The sequence below is a fragment of the Pholcus phalangioides genome, unplaced genomic scaffold, assembly GCF_987345545.1.
Source record: "Pholcus phalangioides strain wild (caught in Gottingen) unplaced genomic scaffold, Ppha-v1.0 ptg000015l_1, whole genome shotgun sequence".
In the NCBI taxonomy this organism is placed as follows: domain Eukaryota; kingdom Metazoa; phylum Arthropoda; class Arachnida; order Araneae; family Pholcidae; genus Pholcus; species Pholcus phalangioides.
This window is the reverse complement of record NW_028301608.1, coordinates 72,842,499-72,867,273: the sequence shown is the minus strand read 5'-3', so window position 1 is coordinate 72,867,273 and position 24,775 is coordinate 72,842,499. Positions and strand designations below refer to the sequence as shown.

Below are 24,775 nucleotides of genomic sequence, written 5' to 3'. Positions count from 1 at the left end.
TACTTCATGAGAATTGTGCAAAATTGCATTCCAAAAACTCAGCATCAACTTGAAGAAAAGAGTAAAATTGTGTGGCCTAGAGGAAGCGGCCTTGATACTGACTTGTCACTACTACTACTACACCACACGTGTACCTCGTCCATATTCCTCTGCGGAACTTCTAACAAATTGGTACATGTTCGAATGTGCGTGTCTGTGTTGTGAACCTAACGTGAAGTTTGTTTCTGTGTAGTGCTTGTTATAGCGCTGCCATCTATCACATATTTTTTGAACTATGAATGACGTGTAATGTTTGAAGATTTTACCGTTGTAGGCCTGTTGCTCTCTGCGGCGAGACTTTTTAATGAGATTGGCTTGCATTTGCACCTCGAAGTTGGGAACCACAGGAAACCAACTTCAGTCGACCACCACTGTGGCAACGGTGGGGTTAGAACTCTGGACCTCGCAATGCCAGTCCGTCACTGACCACTCGACCACCACAGCGGCACTGACTGGTCACTGCAGACTGTAGTAGTAGTAGTCAGCTGGTGTATCTTCCAGAGCTAAAATAGGTCTGTGGAGGTTGTTGAAACCTACATTCGTGTGTAAAATTAAGAGAATTAAAACATTATGTGTTGAATTTCTAAAAAACTAGTGCACAGATTTTAATGAAATTTGGTACGAATAGGCCTACACAGTTATATATAACAGAGAAAGAGATGTACCATACAAAAGTCATAGTACGCACGCATGATTGTCAGTAAAGCTCATTGCAGGAATGTCCAAAATCCATGTTGTGAGATCAAACCTTAAATGAGTCTGATATGGGGTATGGTCTCCTCTCACAGTCAGACAGGTTGCACAGCCCGATGGCATACTGGACACGAGGCAGTTGAGGAGTCCCTGTGGCAAACGTTCCCACTCTTGCAGCAAAACAGTTTTCAATTCCAGGATGGTTCTCGGAGGAGGAGGGCGAGATGCAATTGCCCTGCCGAGAGCGTCCCAGACATGTTCTATAGGGTTTAGGTCAGGAGATCTTGCTGACCAATCCATACACCAAGTATCCTCACTTTCCAGATAATTGTTGACCAGCAGATGAGTCCGATGTGGACAAGAGTTGTCGTCCATGAACAAGAACAGAGGGCCAACTGTGCACCTGAAAAGTCTAACATAGGGCTCTAAGATCTCCTCTCTATACCTCGCAGCAGTCACAGACCCTCTGCCAAACACATGGAGGGGTGTAAGGCCATCCAACATGCCTGCCCTTTGGATGGTATCAGGTACTAGGCTCTCTTCAGATAAGTGTACATAGAGAATCAATGTTCAGGCTGAATTTCAACTCATCTGTGAAGAGCACAATGCTCCACCGAAGTCTGGTCCAAGGCTGATGTTGTCGGCACCATACTAAACGTGCTCTCTTGTGTGCTGCAGTTAGCGGGATGCAAACAGCGGGTCTTCTGGCATAAAGCCTTCGGGCAACAGTAAACCGTGAAACTTGAGTTCCAATGGCAGCATTCAGCTCACGTAAGAGCTGTGATGCTGTAGCAGTCCTTTGGCAATGCACTGAAACTGCCAAATAACGACCCTCATTGGTCGTTGCGGCTCTTCGACGGCCTTGTCCAGGTCTTCTCGATATGGATCCGTGTCCTGAAACTGTTTCAAATTGCAGGCGACACTGGGCATAACATTGAGGTCTGTAACCACCTGCACTTGTGATTGTCATGCCTCCAATCTACTGATGATTCTACATCTCATTTTGTCATCCATACGCTTGTGGCTACTCATTTTACCTGATAGTTTATAAAATTTATCAAACTCCTGCGAGAAACACAGTGAATGTCGCCGAAGAGAACGAGCACACAAATTGTAGAAAATGCCTTGTGGCCTTATCCCTTCCATGGTCACAGCTCCACCCTCACGCAGGTGTACGCTTACATATTCGACACTGAATATTTGCATACTTCTTCTGTGGCATTATTAGTACCTTTGGTTCAGTACTTTTTGTGAGAATATACACAATGATACACAATGTGCAAATTCTCTTAATTTTGCACACGAGTGTACTATCAATGTTTCAGATATTATTTTATGTTCCCCTGATAAGTTGTGTTTTATCTGTGCCATGCTTCTCTCAGACATATCTGAAAGAAGTAATTAATTTGTTTTATCTGTAATGAAATAGAACAGTTGTATTCCTATTTTCTTTTATTATGTTGAGTTGATACTAATTATTTTTTCTATATGTAATGTTTAGGTGCAAGAAAATTCTCCAGGATATAAAGCTGGCCTTGAAGCATTTTTTGACTTTATTGTAGCTGTTGGGAATACAAGATTGGTATAAAACTCAGTTTTATTCAGTTCTAGGAAATTTAAATGCAACTTTATGTAATTTTTCAAATGATGGTTACACATTTATACAGTAAATACACCACTACTGACATTACACAACTAGAGCTGATATGGTGTTTGTAGGATACTACATCAATTATGAACCCAAGGAAGAAAGCGGACTACAGGCTTAATTTTGTGGCCAGATTTTGTATTACATGAGTTAAGTATGGGCACATTAACAACACTGGTAAAGGAAGACGTATTGGATTCTTGCTTTATAATATGCAGGCTTTACCTGATCTATAGAAACAAACTTATTGTTGATCAGTAAGCAAGAAGTTTTAGTCTAGATACAATATGATATGGCGGAACCAGTGGACGTCTCACAGCATCAGTCCGTAGAAAAACATGAGAACAGTCCTTCAAGTCCTTTGACACGAACACCGCTTGTTTAGCATGGTTAGAAGCTGGTGTTGGTCTCAGTTTGGACATGTGTTGACAAATTCTCTCATTCATTTCAAAAAATGAATATAGGTGCTGAACATGACTGCTGGTCAGAACTTTGGATGAGTTCCCCCGCAGGGTTGTTTGGTTTAAACCACATGGCTTTTTTTTAAAAAAATCAAAGAAAAGTGGCGTAAATATCATTTTTTTTCCTTGAAAGATATCATATTGGTTTATTATTAGCCAAAATGTTTCATTTTTACCACATTTTATATCCTTGGGGTACATTCTGATGGTATATCTTTAAATGAAATAAGATTTTATAAGTGGTTTTTTTCAAAAAGTCTCGTAAAAGTGGCCAGAATATATATTTTTTTTTCATATGAATTATCTTAGTTATTTAAAGTTATATACAAAGCTAAAATTTCTCATTCTTACAATGTTTTCTAGCCTTTGGCTACATTCTGATGCTCTATATATATCTTTAGCAAATTCATGAATAAGGATTGTATCATACATCTAAATGTAGTGGTGTATTATCTCACAAGGTTTTTTTTTCCTTCACAAAACAGCAGCAACAGCAACAACCTACTGTATATCTCCCAGTCTTAATATTCAATAGCTGTTGCTTTTTTATACTTTCACTGTTAAGCCCAGTTACTCAAGGTTCTACTGTATAATAGTAACAGATTTATGAAAAATAATCAGCTATATACAAGGTGATAATAATTTAAGTTTTGATTCCAAAACTATACTGGTCAGAATGACTTGAAAATTTGCATGGATATTCCTGAAGCAATGGAAGTTTCTTTCGCAAAAGGAAAAAAAAGTGCAAAATGTGCAAGTAAATGATGCTGTACTTGGCCAGCAGTATAATCTATTTTGTGCAACCACATCATTTCGGCACTTCCACAGCATCAGTGCAGTTTCACAGCATGGAACTTCAATCAAGATGCACACTGCAGTACCAGCAAAGCAGTTGCTGAAGACCCATTTTGACAGGATGCATCTTAACCCTTGCAACTTCTGGCTGTTGGGGGGGGGGGGTGGTACCTCACACACACAAAATGTTATAAACAGTGGTCAGATTGCAATCTCCAGTACATCTCCTGTATGTTAGAAGTTCCTCAGGAATATTAATGTGGGGGCGCGTTTGGTTAAATAAAGCTGAATTGCAAGCACATCCACATTATGACCATGGCATACTCTGATCTGTTGTTGAACAAGAATTTTTGTGCTTTCAACCTTATAGCCAGAACATGGTGGACAACATATTTAACATTTCTTAAGTAAGTTGTAATTATTTGTGCAATTACACTGGTGTAAGAAATTAAGAGAATTTGCAGACTTGGTCGATTATCTTTAGAACTACTGTACCGATTTTAATGAAATTTGATATGTACATACATTGATACAATACAAAACAAATAACCATTGAATAATTGTAATACACACACATGATCGTGCATAACACTCGTTGGAGTCGGAAGGTATGAAACAGCGGTTGCAGAATAAACAAAAAAAATGGGTTAATAGGGGATATGGTCCCCTCTTACAGATATACAGGTCTCGCAGCATGATTTCATACTTGAAATAAGGAAGTTTATCATTTCCTGTGTCAATTGGTTTTGATTCCCTGTTATGATTGATTCCCTGTTTGATTTCCTGAAACTGTTTTCATTCCCTGGATGGTTACCGGAGGGGGGTTGCGAGTTGCAATTGCCCTCCCCAGAGCGTCCCAGACATGCTCTATAGGATTAAGGTCTGGAGATCTGGCTGGCCAATCCATCCGGCAAATATCCTCACTCTCTAGAAAATCATCGAACAGAAGAGCTCTATGTGGCCTCACGTTATCCATTAACATGAACTCAGGGCCAACTGCACCCCTGAAAATGCGAACATTGGGCTCCAAGACCTCATCCCTATACCTCACACCAGTCACAGTGCCTCTTTCAAAGACATGGAGAGGTGTGCGGCCATCCAACATGATGCCTGCCCAGACCATTAAACCTCCTCCACCATAATGGTCGATTTCGCGGACATTGGAGGGTAGGTAGCAGGTCCCTGGTTCTCTCCATATGAACGCACGGCGAGAATCTGTGCTTAGGCTGAACCGGGACTCATCAGTGAAGAGAACAGTCGCCCATTGATCCATACTCCAATCTCTATGCTCTCTGCACCATGATAAACGGATTCGCCTGTCTGTAGAAGTGAGTGGGACGCAAACAGCAGGTCTTCTTGCAAACAACCCTCTCTCATGAAGTCTTTTGGAAACAGTCACCCTTGATACACGGGTTCCTGTGGCTGCATACAAGTCAAGAGAGAGCTGAGAAGCTGTAGCACTCCTGTTACGCCTCGCTATAATCGACAAATGGTCATCTTCTCTGGCCGTCGTGGCTGTTGGACGACCTTGCCCAGGCTTCCTCTCGATGGATCCGGTATCCTGGAACTGTTTCCATAAGTTACACATGACGCTGGGCATTAAATTGAACTCTCTACAAATCTGGACTTGAGATTGGCCTGCTTCTAGCCTCCCCACAATTCGCCACCTCATTCCATCATCTAAACGCTGGTGGTTACTAATTTTTACTGTTACAATTTGAAATTAACCGATTGCTGCAAATCAACACCAAGAAATTCGCTGAGGTGTGCCAATGAACGAAATGCGTCTCAACTTACGCGCGCTTATAAAGCCTGTTTCTGTACTGGCTCCGCCTACACACACATGTACGCTTACGCATTTGACGTACAGGATTTGCATTTTTGTCTAGAAGCAGTGGTTTTACATTCAGTTCAGTTCTTTTCATGAAATTCGATAAAATATGCAAATTCTCTTAATTTATTTCACCAGTGTACTTTGTTTTTTGTGATGTTTCCATGAATTATGAAATCGTGCAATGCTATAATTAAGTTATCATTTTGCCATGACTGGCTATCGTTTCCATTCTGTGAGCAAATTTCCCACATAATGAATGATGTCATTAATTTTATATTTTTAAGTATTTCTCCCCTTTACCAAATAAAATTGCATTTTTTCAGGAATATTCATGTCAATTCATTCTGACAATCATTCTTTTTTACAGTGTTTTGAAATCGGAACCTTAGTTATAATCACCCTGTATATCGTAAATCATTGCTAATTAATCTGCATTATTTATGCTTCATTAAATACGTTATATTCACATAATTTTTATTAGTTTTTGCAAAATAGCTTCCTAATTAAGTATACTGAAAGTAACTGGAGAAAAAACCTTTATATATATTATATGATTAATAATAACATTAAAAGAATTTTCAAACACAGTAATCCATTAAGCAAAAAAAAATTAAATTGCAAAATTTAGTTTTTGTTAAAATGTAAGAAATATTTATTGATTAATTAATATGGGAATAGTGTTAATCACATTGGTAAACATTTAATTTTAATTAATTATTAGAGGTTTGAATGATTTTTCAGAAATGTTATTGTTTTCAATGTTAATACTATTTAAAACAAAAAAAATGGTTTAAACCAAAAAAACCTGGTTTAAACCAAAAAAACCTGGTTTAAGAAAAAAAAAACCTCTGTTTTTTCAGTTTTTTTACCAACCCTGTTTCCCGGGAAGTCTGAGGACAATTCCGAAAACTAGTTCAGATGGTGATGATTGCAGATATTCACGAACTGTTGATTGAAGAGATAGCAACACCAGGAATAGAGCCTTGCTCCAGTGAACTGGGTCTACTGCCATCAAAACACTTTTCATAGTTCACTGAAATCTCTCTACCATCCCTTTTGCTTGAGGATGGTAAGAGGTAGTGTAAATTCGCTGAACACTGAATAGTCTTGACAAGTGCTGGAAAAGATGAGATTTGAAATTGAGAAATGAAAGATGATGACATCGGGAACACCCAGGAATTGATGATCGCTGAAGCTATGGTCTCAGCTGTTTCATCTAGAATAGGAACAGCTTTAGGCCAGCATGTGTATCTATCGATGCAGGTGAGCAAGTAGGAATTCCCATTGGATGGCAGAAGAGGGCCAACAATGTAAGATGAACATGTCTACAGTCTGTTTCAGGTTAACTTTGCAGTGAGGAGGAAGCTACGAGGGAACCGCATCACTCGTTGCTATGACAGCGAAAGCCTCTTAACCTATGTATCGATATGCTGCCTCAGTAAGGTATGGCTGATTCTCACCAATCTCGCAGAAAAAAGTATTTTTTACGTGTAACGTAATGCTTGTAGAAAAAATTGCAGTCAGTTAGTAACAGTTAGCTAATGGGGAAAAAAAACCATTGTCAATACTTTCAGAAATTAAGGAGCGGTTTTTAAAATCTTTTTTTTTTATTGAAAAGTATCTTAGTAACTCCTATTAACCTGATTTTCACGTTTGAATTTGGTAATATCCCAAAATAATAATAATAAAAATGATAAAAAAAAAAATTTAAATTCTTTTACTCACTTTTCTTGCCATAATTTCCGTCGCTCACCCACCCGAACGCATATACGTCGATGCCACTTGTTATCACTAAAATTTTAGTCATTTTTTACGGATTCCCATTCTATGGAATCCTCACTTGTAGTTGTAGAACTATCGGATTCTCTATTACTTATCATTGCTGCTCTAACATGTGTTCCATCAGGCCACCTGCAATCCAAAATTCCTCTTCTTTTCAATAACGTGCTTTATGCATTATTGCCAAAAAGAAAGAACGATTTAGCGTGTCTATCTCTGGTGAAAAGAAAGATACAACTGTCACAGAAGGGAAAAATACACTGCAAGCCTAAACCATTGTGGGTCTTTCTCTCTTGCTTATTTATATTTATCTGGAGAGACACTGAAGGGGCATCTGGAGGAACAGCCTCTGCTGTGGGGGAGAAGATGGTGTTGGTGTGGGTGAAAAAGAGACATTACTTATGTCAACACCCTCAGCTATCGGCTATTGGAATTCAGAACACGTCCATCAGCTCGAAGCAATTGGAACCGAGACTCGTCAGACCAGGCAACGTGTTTCCAGTCCTCAACAGTCCAATGTCGGTGTTGTCGGGCTTAGGCGAGACGTAAAGCTTTGTGTTGTGCAGTCATCAAGGGTACACAAGTGGACCTTCGGCTTCGAAAGCCCTTATCTATGATGTTTCGTTGAATGATTCGCACGTTGACACTTGTTGATGGCCCAGCATTGAAATCTGCAGCAATTTGCGGAAGGGTTGCACGTCTGTCACGTTTAATGATTCTCGTCAGTCGTCGTTGGTCCCGTTCTTGCATGATCTTTTTCCGGCCGCAGTGATGTCGTAGATTTGATTTTTTACCGGATTCCAGATATTCACGGTACACTTGTGAAATGGTCGTATGTGAAAATCCAAATTTCATCGCTACCTCGGTGATGCTATGTCCCATCTCTCGTGCGCTGACTATAACACCACGTTCAAACGCACTTAAATCTCGATAACCTGCCATTGTAGCAGCAGTAACTGATCTAACGACTATGCTAGACACTTGTTGTGTTATATAGGCGTTGCTGACTGCAGCGCCGTACTCTGATTGGTTCCATATCTCTTTATTTGCATACGCATGCCTGTACCAGTTTTTTTGGCTATTCAGTTTATTATATAATTAATAATAACATTAAAAGAATTTTCAAACACACAGTAATCCATTAAGCAAAAAATAATTAAATTGCTGAAGTTGGTTTTTGTTAAAATGTAAGAAATATTTATTGATTAATTAATATGGGAATAGTGTTAATTACATTAATAAACATTTTATTTAATTATTAGAGGTTTGAATGATTTTTCAGAAATGTTATTGTTTTTAATGTTAATACTATTTAAAACAAAAAAACCTGTTTAAACCAAAAAACCCTTTTTTTTCGGTTTTTTTCACCAACCCTGTTTCCCGGGAAGTCTGAGGACAATTCTGAAAACTAGTTCAGATGGTGATGATTGCAGATATTCACGAACTGTTGATTGAAGAGATAGCAACACCAGGAATAGAGCCTTGCTCCAGTGAACTGGGTCTACTGCCATCAAAACACTTTTCAAACACAAAGTAATTCATTGAGTAAAGCAAAAAAAGTAATTAAATTTCAAAAGTGGATTTTTTTTTTTTAAATGTAAGAAATGTTTGTAGATTAATTAATATGGGAATAGTGTTAATTACATTAATAAACATTTTATTTTAATTAATTATTAGAAGTTTGAATGATTTTTCAGAAATTTTATTGTTTATAATGCTATTTAAAACAAAATAACCTGGTTATTTAGTTTTTTTACCAACCCTGGTTAGAAGGCAGACAGGTCGTTATTTTCAGCGATCACAAGCCTTCAAAAGCATCTTACAAGCATCTCAATCAAAAGCTAGAGAAATCATCTGCTCGTCAAACACAGCATGTAGAGCTCATTAGTCAGTACACAACTGATATTTGGCATGTGGGTGAAGAAAACATTTTTGCTGACACATCATCAAGAATCAACAAAATAAAATTATCCATTCTTTGGACTTAGCTCCTCTGCGAAACCTCTAATGAATTGGTACATGCGGGAATGTACATATAGTGATTACCCCATGGGGTGGGGTAAAGTGAGTAGTGCATGGGATAAAATAGTCATACCAAATAATAATGAAATTTTAAGAAAATAATCAGTGAGCATTGAAATTTTATTTAACACATTTATCGAACAACCATTTTCTACTTTTAAATTTATGACTTTTAATGTACTCTATGGTTAAAACTTGGCTTCATTAAGATCTTCAAATACAACTGATCCCTTATATCATTTATGTCCTCATTTTCTGGAAAGGTATAAAAATTCATTATTTAGGCTTTTTCAAGATATTCAACAGATAATAAATCCTTATTAATCACTTGTCTGATAATTTGCATCATCATTGGTTTTTGTTCTCTTCATAATAAACCAGCACCCCACACACATCCTTCTGATATCTTTTATAAGTTTGAATTTAGCAGATAGTATTAGTATAGATTTGCCTCAGATCTTCAGGAAAGTTTATCTTTGGCTATGGGAGTTTTATGAAATTTTTCCATATTTCTGTTTTGTGGCAGTCAAAGTTCAACTATTTCCTTTATTAAGGTTTCTCCTGTGCTATCCTGAACATATTTTCATTTTGCCTTTAAGTTCTGTCTTACCCTTTTGTTTACAGCTGAGATTAACGAGGGCAAGGTAGTCATTATATGGCTCGTTTCAAGTCTTTCATCAGACACAACACTGATATTACCTAATCTTGACACATCTTCACCTTCTATGTTCAAGTCAGCCATTCGTGAAGTTGATTCTGTATCTTTATTTTACTTGGTCGTTAATTGTGAAAGTTCAATATCTACAAAAGGGTGGGGGTTGTTCACATTGGTATTCAAGGCTTGAAATCTCTTGCTCAGTTTCCTTCACATGTCAACCATGATTTTCTTCTACAATCCTTTTTTCTTGACTTGTTAATGATCCATCTTCTTTAAGAGTGATATGGAATCTTCAACTCGTGTTTTCTTGCAGCTCACATGATACTAATGCTCTTTCCAACAGCTAGCAATACTAATGGAAGGATGTCAGAGTGCTGTTGTATATTCCTTTCTCATATAGGTTCAAACACCTACTTTCGAAGCACACTTTTGCTCTGGAAAAGGGAAAAAAATGAACTGTAATAAGTAAAAAGTAAATTAAGTAAAAAAAACTGTACAAAGTAAAAAAAAATTCTTAAAAGTTCAATTATATGTTAGGCAAAATAGCTCCTAACAACTAAGTGTTAGTTAAGCCTAATGCTATGGCCACTTTACCCCACGTTGTTTAAATTACTACAAAATATGAAATATAATGATTACAACTTACCAGTGAACGAAATAATGTTCTTGAGACACTACTGGAGTGCCCTGGACAGCCAGTCTATAAAAAGTTTGAGCAACTAAAATGTTAGAGAGAAGTTATTCATGCACTCAAAGAATGGAACCCGAGATTGAACAATAAAAAAAACAACAAAGAGATCAGGGTTAGGTTTCTGACCTCAGAAGATAACTCAATATTAAAAGAGTCAAAAACATATTGTTGATGTTACCAAACAGATTTTTTTAAATGTGATAGATATGTTAAATAACAAAAAAACTTACTTTTATATAGCTTAAAGTTTACAGTCGAATTCAGTTTTAACGAATACCGTTATAGCGAAATTCTCATTTTAATGAACACTTTTCTAATCCCCCCGAATAAGTTTACATAGGGACATTTTGAAATAACCTGAAATTCCTTTATAACGGAATTTCATTATAATGAAGTGATTTCTACGGTCTCTTGAAGTTCGTTGTAACAGGATTCAACTGTATTTTGAATTATATAATTACCGAGTATAGAATATCTATTTTGATATTTTAAATTTCCTTATCTGCCCAAAATTTTATTCCATATCAAAAATTCACACAGCATCTGTTAATACACTAATTAAACTCATTTATTCTGACCTAAAAATTCATAGCTCAGATGCAGTACCATTTCTAAGTAGGTTATAATCCTTATGAATGTCTTTTTTTTTTGCATTTGACCTTCCATATGACCTTTCTTTCCCCCCATTCTTATCTGCAAGTGTCCGTCAGCAGGTGTGTAATTTTTGGTTTTTGTCAAGCATTCTTTAACTTCTGACTGTGCAGGTCTGGGTTCGAATCCCGGGTCGGGCATGGATGTCTACTAACACTAACAAATTCCCTGAACAGATCTATTGGGAATATGTGCTGATCATGTTAAAAAAAACACAAACAGTTGCCTTTAATAACGATACTAAATATGGAGTCGACATCGTGAATCAAATGGTGCGATTATACACGACCAAGACTGGAAGTCGACTCTGGCCAATGCATGTATTTTTTAACATCTTAGATATGTCAGTGATAAATGCTTGGATTTTGTATTAACAAGTGACAGGAAAAAAGATCACTTGGAGTACTTACATATTGCAGTTATGTGAAGAACTCTGTGCTGAGTATTTCACCTTGAAAATTACAATTCAAAATGCGATAATATGCAAAACACCTATTGATGGAGACAAAAAACGACAGAAATGCCAAGTGAGAAGGAACTGCATAGTCAATAAAACACTTCAATCTTGTAGGCAATGCAAATAACCAGTGTGCGGCAAATGTGCATGCAGAGAGGTGATTTGTACAGAATGCTTTGAGTGTTAGATAAAAACGAAATATATTAACAGGCCAGTGGTTTTCACCCTTTTTTTTTTGTTTTATAATTCTATTTATGTTTTAAATATGATATACCATTATTTGAAACATTAAGGTATCCGAAAATTGCAAAAAACTATGGGGGGTCATTTTGACCCCATCCCGTCTTTCTAGGTATACTCTTGCGATCCGTCTTTCTAGTGTTAAGTTTGTGATTATCTAGGTAATTTAATAATAGAAATCAACATTGGCGTAAAAGATCTTTTTAAACACCTATCTATGAAAAGAGTACAGCATATGGTTTATATCAATACACATATATAAGCAGTGGAAGAAATTTTGGAAGGTTGAATTGACTAATACCCAATAGTTCTATAGTTTTTCCTTCAGCTTTTACAGCTTTTGTGCTATGCTCTATTCAAATTATATATTTTACAAGGGGAAAAATATTGTTCAAAGTAATTCTGTAGAGAGTAGAAAATTATTTTACAATCATATTAAGTATTTATGCTTTTTATAACATAGGGACTTCAAACATTACATGCAATCAATGCATGTATTTTCAACGGAAATTTTTTTATTGAAAAGCAATATTTGAGGTTTTTGACACAAGGTTTTTAGTGGAGGGTTTTTGACGTGGCATTTTAAACCATGGTTTAAACCGTTAAAAAACTGCCAACTTTTCCAGTCAGTTTCCATCCCAGTTTTGTCCTCACTGCAAGTGGAGCTCCAGGCATTGAGAGTTGTTCTGGCTCCAGAATATCAAAGAAGACATCTGCACCTAGAATTATATTGATCAGCCTCGACTGGTAGAATTCAGGATCGGCTAGTTGAATGTCGCCGGACATCCCCTCAAGAAAAGATATCTCGAAGTTAGAAATATTTTAAGACAGTTTTGTGACAACTAATGCTGTTGTTGTATGGATCCTTGCTGCAATTCTCAACGAAGTTCAGTTTCACTTGTGGTGTCAAAATGTCAAATTTCATCACTGACACCTAGAATCGAATGATTAGATTTGTTGAATATCAGTCCTACTTTCTTGCTATGGTTTTGAGAGATGTCTGGGAGCCACTATCCAAGAGTGCTCGACATTTTAAATAATCACCATGGCACCCACAGACATTTATGATTGCTGTAGAAAACATTACTGCACTACTTGATTTTGCTTCCTAAACATTGTAAACGCTTGACGCAGCTACTCCTTCACTCATAGGGGTTACATCAGGAGGCTGTACCTTGAATTCATGCAATAATGTGTGGTGCTTTCTTTTACAGCACTGGCAGCTGGTTTTCAACCAGCTATTTTGCAACTATTCAGCATCTATTTTGCGAACGAGTGATTATTTCTCAAGCAATTGAAGCATAGCTTATTTGACTTCACAAAAGTCCACCTTTTATTAAATGCCATAGATTTTAATTTGTTACAGTCATTGGGCTTGCACTTGAGCTCGTGATCGTGAATCCAGACACTAATCACACCGCTTCGCCTTTCAGGGCCTTTTTCAGATACTGGAACATCTGGACATCTGATAGGTTTGTGTTGTTCCCAGTGGAACCTTCGAAGATGTCCCTGAAGCTCAACCAACCTCTAAACTGTCCCCAGAATTCTGATAACTCTAACGTTGGCAGCTTAAGATTATTGTCCTTCGACTGAGATTTCTCACTGGGTTGGAGCAAACCATCTTCAGCCATAGACACCAAACTTGTCATCTAATGAATTTTTCATCTCAGCTCTACGTAACCGTCATACTCCACTTCACAGAGTGATTAATTTGATGTAGCATATTCCCGCAGCTAATACACGTCATCAGATTCTAAGATAGCTGCCACCTCTCCCTCTGCCGTTCGAATTTCCTTGGTCCTTGAATTCTGAGAGAATATCACTGGATTTCCATTTTGGCGTATTGAAGGATGATTTAATTCGAACAAGTGCCACAGAAAAGAGTTACTGACCGATAACAGTTGCTTATTTTGGTACATTCTTTTGCTATCGCCAAGCTGTCCGGATTCCAAATTGAAACAAGTACTGACAAAGAACCTCCAGCTTCTCGATGGACCATTATCATACCACGTCACAATATACGCCTGCTGATTTCTTCTGGGCTTCACAGTCACTTGTTCAGAATTATAAAACGAGAATTTAGAAATAGATTTATTTTCAAATACAAAATACTTGATACTTGTAAATGTGCGACTTGCCACCACAATGTTTTAGAATTCAACTTTGTTGTCATCTTACAAACAGTAATAATGAGAATAATTGATAAAAAGGAAGAAAACACCCCCCCCCCCGATCGTCCACACACAGCCTAATAATTTCATTAGACAGTTCCAGTGTGCCAATCCGGGATTTTCTTGAAATTGCTAGAAGATATTAACGACAAAACTGATATCTGGCCTTGTATGACCAGCTATATATCATAAACATCCTATCACATTTGATATGTCAATTTTTCCATTTCTCTGATCTTCATTTTGGAGTTTCGACAGCTTAATTTAAACAGCAAAGTTCCCTTAGCGACTACCAAAGATGATATAGGAAATTTAAATTTTCAAAAAATATCACATATTTTACTGATATAATCTATCTGATGAATAAAAAAAATATTTCATTTGGCGAATAAGATCGAGTTCGCCAAATCGCGAGTGTCCATTCGGCCTCTTGATGGTCAAATCGGCCATTTGACGCATGTGCAAAAGTTCGGAAGTTAAATTTTTGTTGGCCAATCGCGAACAATGTTCAGCTACTTTCGGTACGGTTTCAGAGCAGGGTTTGGGGGGGGGGGCTGACAGGGACGATGAACCTCATCTAGAAGCAAAGCTGCATTAAGCGTTACTTAACTTACAAGCGGCTTTGTCTAGAAGCGTCAATAGTTGAGCACACCCCCAAGAGACTATATGCAAAAAACAACTTGTTGTTTGAACTCTTTACTCGATGATAATCTTTCCCTCAGCAGAGATGCCGCCGACGCGCTATTGCGCGTCAAATTCCCGGAATTTCGGGAAAAGATGCATAAATATTTTGTTCACGCTTCCCGTGGGACCCGTTCTTCCCGAGTTTTAAGAAAAAAAAACACGGAGGGGTGAAAAAACCTGTGTACCAATTTATTTTATTTTTCCTCACCGTCTATCATGATCGCGATGACGTGTAGTGACCTTAAAAACGAATGAGGCTGACGAAATATCAAGTTGCGTCCCGGAATGAGAGCGGCTATTATACCGAATTTTCCCATTTCTGATGGTTTTCCTCCTGTTGGTTATATATCGGAAATTACGGTACGTTCGCGACTACCCACCCACGTCAGTGACAGCGTATTTACCGCGTAAATTCGCTTCGTTTTCACGAGATTCGAACGGACGATTCTTCAAAAATATTGCATTTGCAATCGTAATACAATTTTTCCGAGATCGTTCGAGAAAAAAAAAAAACGGAATATGTAAAAACTATCATAAATATCCAGTCATCAAGGCGCTATGCGGTCGTGAGTTTCACGTCACGAAAATCAGGGTTTCGGACCCGCTAGGTCGCAAATGCGCAGTGGTGGTAGACTACGAATTGGATTTTCTGAAGTTTTCTAACTTTCAGTTGGCTATCCTTTGCAAAAAAATTCCGTTGCTATGACGCAGAAGCGGCTCTTGGGATACGTGACTCACACGGGGTGCCGCTCAGGGAGGGTCGCAAAATCTGAGATGAAAGTGTGCAAAAGTTTATTTTGTAGGAATAGCAGGGCCAATACAAATCTGACATAGTTCTCATATTAAGGCATGAAATTTGTGGAAATTAAATGGTGGTAGACCACAGTTGTGGACTATCGGGGGGGGGGGGGAGAGAAAGAAAATCATTCCAGCTAGAAATTGCTCAAAAAGGATTTACATGAATCAAAAGATCGTCGAATCATTTACTTTAAATTTATTATTGGAGCTAAGGTTTTCTGAAATGAAAACTCAGAGAAATTATAGACTAATTTATTAGTAAATACCGTATATAATTTGCTTAACTTAATTAAATTTGTTTTAAATTAATTACACATGTTAATTCCTCAGTGTTGATGGGTTTCTTTGCTGCTCTTTTCTGTACCAATAGAATATTTAGCAATGAATGTAAAAAAAAAACAACCTAGTTTTATACTATTTAATTAAACTTTTTTGTTAGTAAGGGAAAGTGCCCAAATACCGCCCCTCCAAGCAAAATTGTTGATTCTGAAAATTTAGAGTTAAAAATAATTTGAGAACTGATTTAAGTAACTCAACTTCGTACCTAATCGTGCTTCAAGTGTGATTGTACGGAATGAATTTTTCTTAACCAAAAAAATAAAAACAATGCAAATTTTAGGTTTTCATCAAAGGTATCCTAATTCCTTCCCCCCCCCCCCCAGTTACACATTTATTTTAGTTGCTTATATTTATTAGCTATACTATGTATAATAATTAGTTAATATATACTTTATATATATAAATTAGTTGTACTTATAATGCTTATATTTTTTACTTTATTATATTTATATAATTAGCTTTTCTTCATGAATAAGACATAGAAATGTTGACAAGTGATATACATCAATCAAAATGAATCTAAATCAAGAAAAAAAAGTGTTCCTTCTGAAACATGATGAGTTTCCCTCCGATGCTCAGAGAGGACGAATTCAGCTATAGCAAAAACTGTGACTGTTCCTGACTAAATGACTACAGCTACACGACTGTATCAATCACTAATTTATGAAAAATAACTTTCCGTATGGCATAAAAATATAACTGTTCAAATTTGATTTCGCACTGTAACAACTTACAACAGAAACCATTTTTGTAAAATTAAAGCATGAATGAAGAGAGCAATGCAACTGCATCACTGCAAGTAGTCAACTGAATGGGATTGAAGAGCTTTCTAGCATTTCACAAGATAGCAGCTCTGTACATGCAAATAGATGGGGACGAATCTGCAGCAGGGAATGGATTTCGTGCACTTTCCTCTAAATCTTTGGATTGAACTTGTTTTTAGAAATCAATTATTTGTTTGAATCACAGGGGTGCCCTGTAAATGATGGGGGAGGGGGGCAACTTTATTTTTTTTTTCTAGAGGAACCCAGATTTTGCCAATAACCTGTGTCATGGGACTCAGGTGAATTAGAGTGGAGTGGCATCTCTGCCTTAGTATCATGAATCTCATTAAAACACAGTTGCCGAACAGCATAAATGTAAAAAAATATAAATAACAGAATTTCTGTTCCTGTTAATGGTCCCAGCAGGCAACAATTGAATTTCGAAAATGCTTTTGAATTGTGGACAGCAAAAAATATCTCTGAAATGCTGAAGAACTAAAATATTTTTTTGTACTGTAAAAATTTACATTTTATATTAAACAATTTTTATTTATACATGATTTGCATTTTGATTTATATTTTCATCTTGAACTTGATATAAGTTGTTTTTTAATTTGCATTTTATGACGCGTCAATTTGGCTAAGGTTCTCTCTCGTTTGGCTACAACTTTTTTCATCTGATTAGCCAAATTGCTACAATTGATAAAAAGTCAGGGCGAACCCTGCATGTGAAAATAATCATATTATTGAAAAGTTCACGACAGGGCTAAAAACTTCGTCATAAGTTTGCCCCTTTACGCAGTCTGAATCCCTGAGCAACAAGACAGGCTTTATACCATACTGTTTATTGTTTCTCATTTTTCTTGACGGTATAGACCCACCTGTCCCCCACAATAGGGGTATGATCGGATTTTGGCACTAAACATTTCTATCTGACATTATTTGTATTTCCTCGAGCATGGCCAATGCTCCTTTTGCGGAGATCTTGATGAAGCATTATAATTTTTCGAGATATTAATGTCAATAAAACATGCTTCTGGAATCAATATCATTATTTTTCACTATACCTGAATATGCATTTTTCCCACTGAAATTTAAAACGTTTTTATCATATTCAATTTTACGAGACTTGCCTTGGCACCTTTATGAGATCTTAATCTCAAACTAGTTTCCTCAATCCTGTACGTGTTGATGCAGGAGCCATCTTTTCTAGATATAGCTTCTCGCCAAAAGATGTGCAGTTTGGATGTTTCAGAATTATCAAAATTGAATTTATATTGCCTCTTAACAAACGTCGCAAGGTCCCGGGTTCGAACCCCACACCATCGCCACAGTGGTGGTTGGTTTTCTGTGGTTCCCCACTTCAAGACGCGAATCCGAGCTGATCTCCCCTTAAAAAGTCTTGCTACAGAGAGCAACAGACCTACAAACAGTACAAATGTAATTCAATCATAATACATCACTCACTTTACTTTTTAAATATAGATGGCAGCACTGAAAATTCAAACACAGCACTAGGTACGCACTCAGACTGTTAGGGTACACGCAGTTACACTTCCAGCACAACTCACTGGGTAGTAAATCGCCCATAGACCTGGGTTGTGCTCGGTTTGAAAGAAAGAAAGCCGCTTAACAATATTAGACTCCTCAGAGTCCGGAATCAGATTCACTTTTTACATCATCCACCTTCTTGTCTTCCCGATCACAAGTTGGGTCATTTCAGATTCACTTTTATGTGGATAAATGTTGGTCTCGTGTGCAGGACAGATTCTCGATCGTAGTTCTTGAAGGTTACATTTATTGTTTCAATTGTATGCCTCTCGTCAGGTATCCAGATATGATACCCACAAATGTATAAAGCGTAACCCACCATGATGCCTTTTTTTGGCTCTCAAATTCAATTTATTTCTTAGCTGTTTAGGCACTCCGATGTACATTGTACTACCAAATATCCTCAAATGTTTAACTGACGGCTTTGAACCACAATATAGTTCAAAGGGGGTTTTTGTCTGTCCATAGGGGCATACCTGATTCCAAGTGTACGTGAAGTACAGTAGAGCTTCGGCCCGAAAAGTATTACTCAAACCTGCATCTAGCAGCATGGTTTTCATTGCATCCAAAGCTGTATAATTAAAGTGTTCGTATTCTGTTTGGGCGTGTAGGTATTAGTGCATTCATCTTTGATACCTTGAGTGTGTCGAGAAACTCGCAAAATTCATTATGCTTGAACTCCATCCCATTGTCAGTTCGGATATTTATGTTTTTTGAATTAAAAAATCTCTGCCCTCATTCGGAATTTTTTGAAACAGTCCAGCACCCGAGACTTTTTCTTCACAACCTTTCGGGAAGAGTCATCTGTGATGGTCAAAAAATATTGGGCTCCCCCCATTAGAAATTGTAGGAAGAGGCCCACAAACATATATATGCAAAAGTTCCAAGGATTTAGATGATGTAACTTTTGATATGGGCTTGAAGGATTTTTTCTCGATTTTCCTAACTTACAATCTTCGCAATTTAAGTTCTCGTATTTTAGAGCAGGGATACCCAGGATGCTGGGCTTACAAACTGACTTGTCTGCGTGATGTACTTATGATTTGATACGACAATATTTAAGTTACCATCAACTGATAAACTTTGGGTTTTGAATCGTCTGGAATATGTGGGCTTACAGATACAGATATTAAAATACCATTTTCTTTATTTGCTATGAACAATTTCTTCCCTGTTCTCAAAGTGACTTCAATCTTTATTGTTCTTGCCAACGTAAGAAGCTCTCTTTCTATTGGTATATAACATGATGGAGAACTTACTTTTTTGTATGTTACAATGTTTTATTTTCAAACATTAATTTATTACAATAATTAAAACAAAATATTAATTATAATTTAATTTATAATCTAAGCTACTCATTACCTGTGTTCAGTTTTATTCAAAATATGTGTGATAGGGCATCAGAGTTAAGCTTTTGACTTCAGAAACTAAATCGGTATTAAAAGTCAAATACTTAATTGGCAATGTTGTCAAGCAGATTTTTTAACCTGATAGATATGTTAAATAACAAAATGCTTACTTTCTTGTAGATTAAAGGATTTTATATTCAGAATTATAATCACTGAAAAAAAATATTTATTTTGATATTTAAAATTTTCTGATCTGCCCAAAATTTTATTCCATATGAAAATTCTCACGCAGTATCTGTTAATATGCTAATTAAACTCATTTATTTTCACCTAAAAATTTAAGAAGGAAGTGTTGCCTTTAACTGCTTCATTCCTTCTACAACAATGAGGCGGTTAAAGGCAGGGCCGTCTTAATGCATGGGCCCACCCGGGCACAGCACGGGGCCTCAAGAGAAGAGGGACCTCAGAAAAACGAGAAGTAGTTGCATTTTTTGAGAATTTTCGAGATAGGGCCTCAGAAAATCACTTGGCCCAGGGGCCCATGATGTTCTTAAAACAGTCCTGGTTAAAGGCAACACTTCCTTCACAATTCAAAGAAAATTGAAAATTTATTACACAATTAACATTATAGAAACTACAAGGACGTATCGATACTAGCGAAACGTATGACCATCGGATTTGAGCGGCCAAAAGTCAGTCCAGTTCCTCCATCGCACAGGCGCTCCTTTCCCATTATGCTGACAGCGCCATCCTGTGGTGAATACTGTTGCTACAGCATGTTTATGCGTAGGTTCTTATCATGACAATAAAATGACAGATATATGACATGCAAAAGTATGCTTGCTGTATTTTCAAGTAAATTGCTGGATTTTTGTGACAAAATTTTTGTCAAGATTTTTCCCTTTTGAAGATTGGCAGGTCTGTATATGTATACACACATGTGATTTCTGGTATGAAGAAAGAGAGAGAGAAGCTATACTATTTCTCTACGCTCTAGAAACTATTATTTTTTAGAATTTTTTTTTTTTTTACAAGATTAGATATCTAATCTTTAATTATATGATTAAAAATTTGACTGATATTTCAGTTCTTCCCTCTTTTTTGTTTCTATCATTAAAGGGTCATAAGATAACTTTTCTAAAGGCCATTTATAAACATAGATTTTTACCATAATTTGCAGCCTATAGCCTACCTGTTTCAACCTTGACTCCATCAGTATCTGATGATAATGCTATTTTTAAGGCAAGAAAATACTATCAATCTGATTGAATGAATACAGTATGTTCTTTAATGATATCAAAGAAATATTTAATTAATATGCATGCTAGTAAGAATATAATTTTTATTTTTACTTGCGCAAGTGTCTTAAAATTATGCATTTTGTTAAGGAAAAATGAACAAATGGATAAATTTTCAAAATTATGGCGAGAACTGAATTTTTTCTTTAGTAGAAGTGGAGTAACAAATTTTGAAATGAATGCTCCATGACTATCAGGACTCTGAGTATTTGTACCTGAAAAGGAAGTGCAGTACAGCCCAACTCCAGGGAGTGTCCATCTCGGAAAATTTATATCAAAACATGGCCAATGGAAAAAATAGTAAAACAAATTTGTATAACAGAACAATAACATTGGATTTTGTAGAAACTTTAGCACTGTAAGGTGACAGTAACAATAAACAAAATGGCACAGTGTTCAATATCGCAAATTTTTCCAGTCTATGGATGGTGAAAATATCACAAATTGCAACCAACTGGGCACATAGTCAAACAAGAAGCTTGAATTTATGGGTTTGCACTCTCTGGATTGCACTTGTCTCTCTGGTCTTATTACAAGAGGCTTGGATTTATGGGTTTTTCTCTGATTTGCACTTGATTCTTGGTGCAGAATTGCTGCAGATCTCAAGATGTGCTATGAACTAGTCCATCAAATGGTTTATCTACCATCGGGAGAACCTTCCGTTGAGATCATGGACAGCTGAGCCAACCTAAGTAGGGCATCACTTCCAAATGAGGATACCAACAGCCAAAAGAGATTGCTTTTTCCACTGGTACAGATGCAGTGTTGCAAGAATCTGAAACAGCCTGCCATCAGAACTGTGTGTTAAAAGAGAGATGCAAAAGAGTCGTTGTCAGGAAGAAGACTATTATACAAGAGAGGACACAATACTAGCACACACACCTATGCAGATAACTGGAGATGACCGGTTCATAGACATACAGCGTCATCTATACACATACGTATATAACATAAACTAGTGCAATTATATTTCTAACAGTATGAACTACCCATTCAAGATTTGCTTCTGTTTTTGAAGATCCTGGCTCCATATGTGACATGCTTTCCTTACTATTTACCTTGACTATTTTTATTTATCATTATTGTCTCCAAAGCCGAATATGCCAAAATCTGGCTTTGTCCAGAAGAATCTGGAAGAATTTCAAGAAGGGTGTAGAAAATACTATGGGAATTTTTACCGCAACTGCCAATGGCTCATTGCAAAACAATGCAAAACATTCTGCTTTGGGGATTATTGTATTAAGTATAATAGTCTTCTTGTATTAAGAAGACTATTATACAAGAGAGGACACAATACTAGCACACACACCTATGCAGATAACTGGAGATGACCGGTTCATAGACATGCAGCGTCATCTATACACATACGTATATAACATAAACTAGTGCAATTATATTTCTAACAGTATGAACTACCTATTCAAGATTTGCTTCTGTTTTTGAAGATCCTGGCTCCATATGTGACATGCTTTCCTTACTATTTACCTTGACTATTTTTATTTATCATTATTGTCTCCAAAGCCGAATATGCCAAAATCTGGCTTTGTCCAGAAGAATCTGGAAGAATTTCAAGAAGGGTGTAGAAAATACTATGGGAATTTTTACCGCAACTGCCAATGGCTCATTGCAAAACATTCTGCTTTGGGGATTATTGTCATTTCTATTTTTCCAGTGTAAGAGCATTGCATATCTTCTGGGGTTGCTGATTGAGATTCAGTAAAAAAAACTTATTACAAAAAAAATTATTCACTTTTCAAGTTACGTTCATTATTGTTTGTTCATTCTGAATTTCCAGAATCAAGATAATGATACACTGAAAGAAATGCTGAAAACAAATATTGAGAGGACAATTGCCATGACTGTTTACAGTACCAAAAGTCAAACAGTTCGTGATGTAGAAATTATTCCTTCCAATACATGGGGTGGTCAAGGACTTCTTGGAGTCAGCATTCGATTCTGCTCATTTGATGGAGTAAATGAAAATGTTTGGCATGTTCTGGTGAGTAAAATTGGTAGTAAATCTTATTATTAAGTGTAAAAAGTTACATTTTCTTTATTCTATTTCTAGGGCTCCCACTCATCCTAATTTTCTTATTTTTAGGTAATATGTCCTACTTTCTCAGTTTTGTCCTACTTTTTAGTTTTCATCCTATTTCTTTTTACCAAATCTTATCGACAAAATTTGTGTAATTGACTTTAATTGAGGAGGGAATTATTTATGTATTTCCAAATGTTATAAATGTAATTGCAATTAATGATTCTGCCAAAGTGGAAATTGTATCGTTTTTACAGTTATTTAGGGATGTATGCAGACCATTTGGTTTATTAATTTTTCATTTGCTGAGTTTGAGGGTTTAACAAGTAGAGTAGCCAAATAAAACTTCTGGGTGGATGGCAAAAATATTTTTGTATTTACTGCTTCATGGTCTTGGACAGTAACTAACATTCATCATTCAAAAAACATCCCTATCTGTGCCCTAGGGCCATTTGAGGGGAGGCAATGCACACATGAATGGATATGATAGTAAAACTGTTCCCCTCTTTCAATAATGAAACCATGTAGAATGCTCTTCAACCACAACAAATAAATCCATGAGACAAAGTTTTGATGGTGGGACAACTGGTGGAGGGGGGGGGGGGGGCTCAACAATTCTACAGTGCCATGTCACTATGATAAAAAAAAATGGTATTGACACCTATAAAATGTTTTGTGTGTGACTATTAAATTGTGATTCGTGGATTACAATAAATAAATAAAGAATTTGTCAGTGTGCCCATTAATATAAAAATGAGGTTAAACAATTGGCGCCCAGAGTTCCCACCCCTAGACTTTTAATGTTAGCAGACTCCTCAGGTTAAGACACTTTTCTGAGTCCACCAAACTTTATTGTGAAGTGTATAGCTTTCTGTAAGTCATGGCCATAAGATGTTAATGGCAAGTTCAATGTGTGAAGAGCTATTTTCCTTGAAAAATAAATTCATTTGACCTCTCTGAAAAATTTGACTGTCGCTAAAATTTTTACCTATCTGTGAAACCCTGGCCATGACTTACAGAAAGCTATATACTTCACAATAAAGTTTGGCGGACTCAGAAAAGTGTCTTAACCTGAGGAGTCTGCTAACATTAAAAGTCTAGGGGTAGGAACTCTGTGCGCCAATTGTGCCACACTGCACCAGAATTAACATCTTATTAACCCTCTGCATTAGTGTATTTTAATATTTTTCAGCGCCAACTAGTCAAAATAGCGAATTTTGCTTCAGTATGCCCGGAATTTCAGAAAGGACACCAAAACATTTTTGTTCCTGCTTGCCATGAAACGATTCTTTCCTAGAAGAGCGTGTTTTATTTCTCTGTACTTTTCAGCACCATCTTCTGTAGTCGTGCTATCTTGTGACCTTTAAAAAATAGAGGTCTCTGTTGGAAAGTGGTTTGACTACACTGTAAAGTACATTGTTGGAAAAAAATTTGCGGGCTAACCATGTGTTCTTTTCACGCTTTGAAAGCACTGCAGAGATATTTTTTACATTTGAACAAAAATTTTCAATCAAAAGATATTTAATTTTTATTTACTTTTTGCAACTTTACCCGAAGATAGTTTGTTATTTTTTGTAAAGTGCTACAAGCATGTGCAATCGATAATCTATCTGGTCTCTCGTTGAAAGAGTTGCCAGAGAAAAGTTTGCAAAATTAGAAAGAAAGTAGCAGATTTTTTTTGTTTGAATTTTCACGGCAAGTTCCCGCACTCGACTTCGTCCCCGAAAATCAGATTGGGATAACTGCGGCCCCTTATTTTAGCTATCGGTCCCTCATCGTGCAACTGAAGATGGTTTGCAATAGTCTTTCAGCTGTAAA

At 36.7% G+C, this 24,775-nt stretch overlaps 1 protein-coding gene across 2 annotated transcripts in view; it reads left to right on the top strand.

Annotated features, from left to right (window-relative positions):
- Positions 1-24,775, top strand: part of Grasp65 (Golgi reassembly-stacking protein 2) — a 525,443-nt gene that overhangs the window by 44,739 nt on the left and 455,929 nt on the right. For both annotated transcript variants that reach the window (XM_089244269.1, XM_089244268.1), the window contains exons 2-3: positions 2,234-2,314; positions 22,718-22,921. In XM_089244269.1, coding sequence (XP_089100395.1) covers positions 2,234-2,314; positions 22,718-22,921 — 285 coding nt within the window. The remainder of the gene's footprint in view (positions 1-2,233; positions 2,315-22,717; positions 22,922-24,775) is intronic.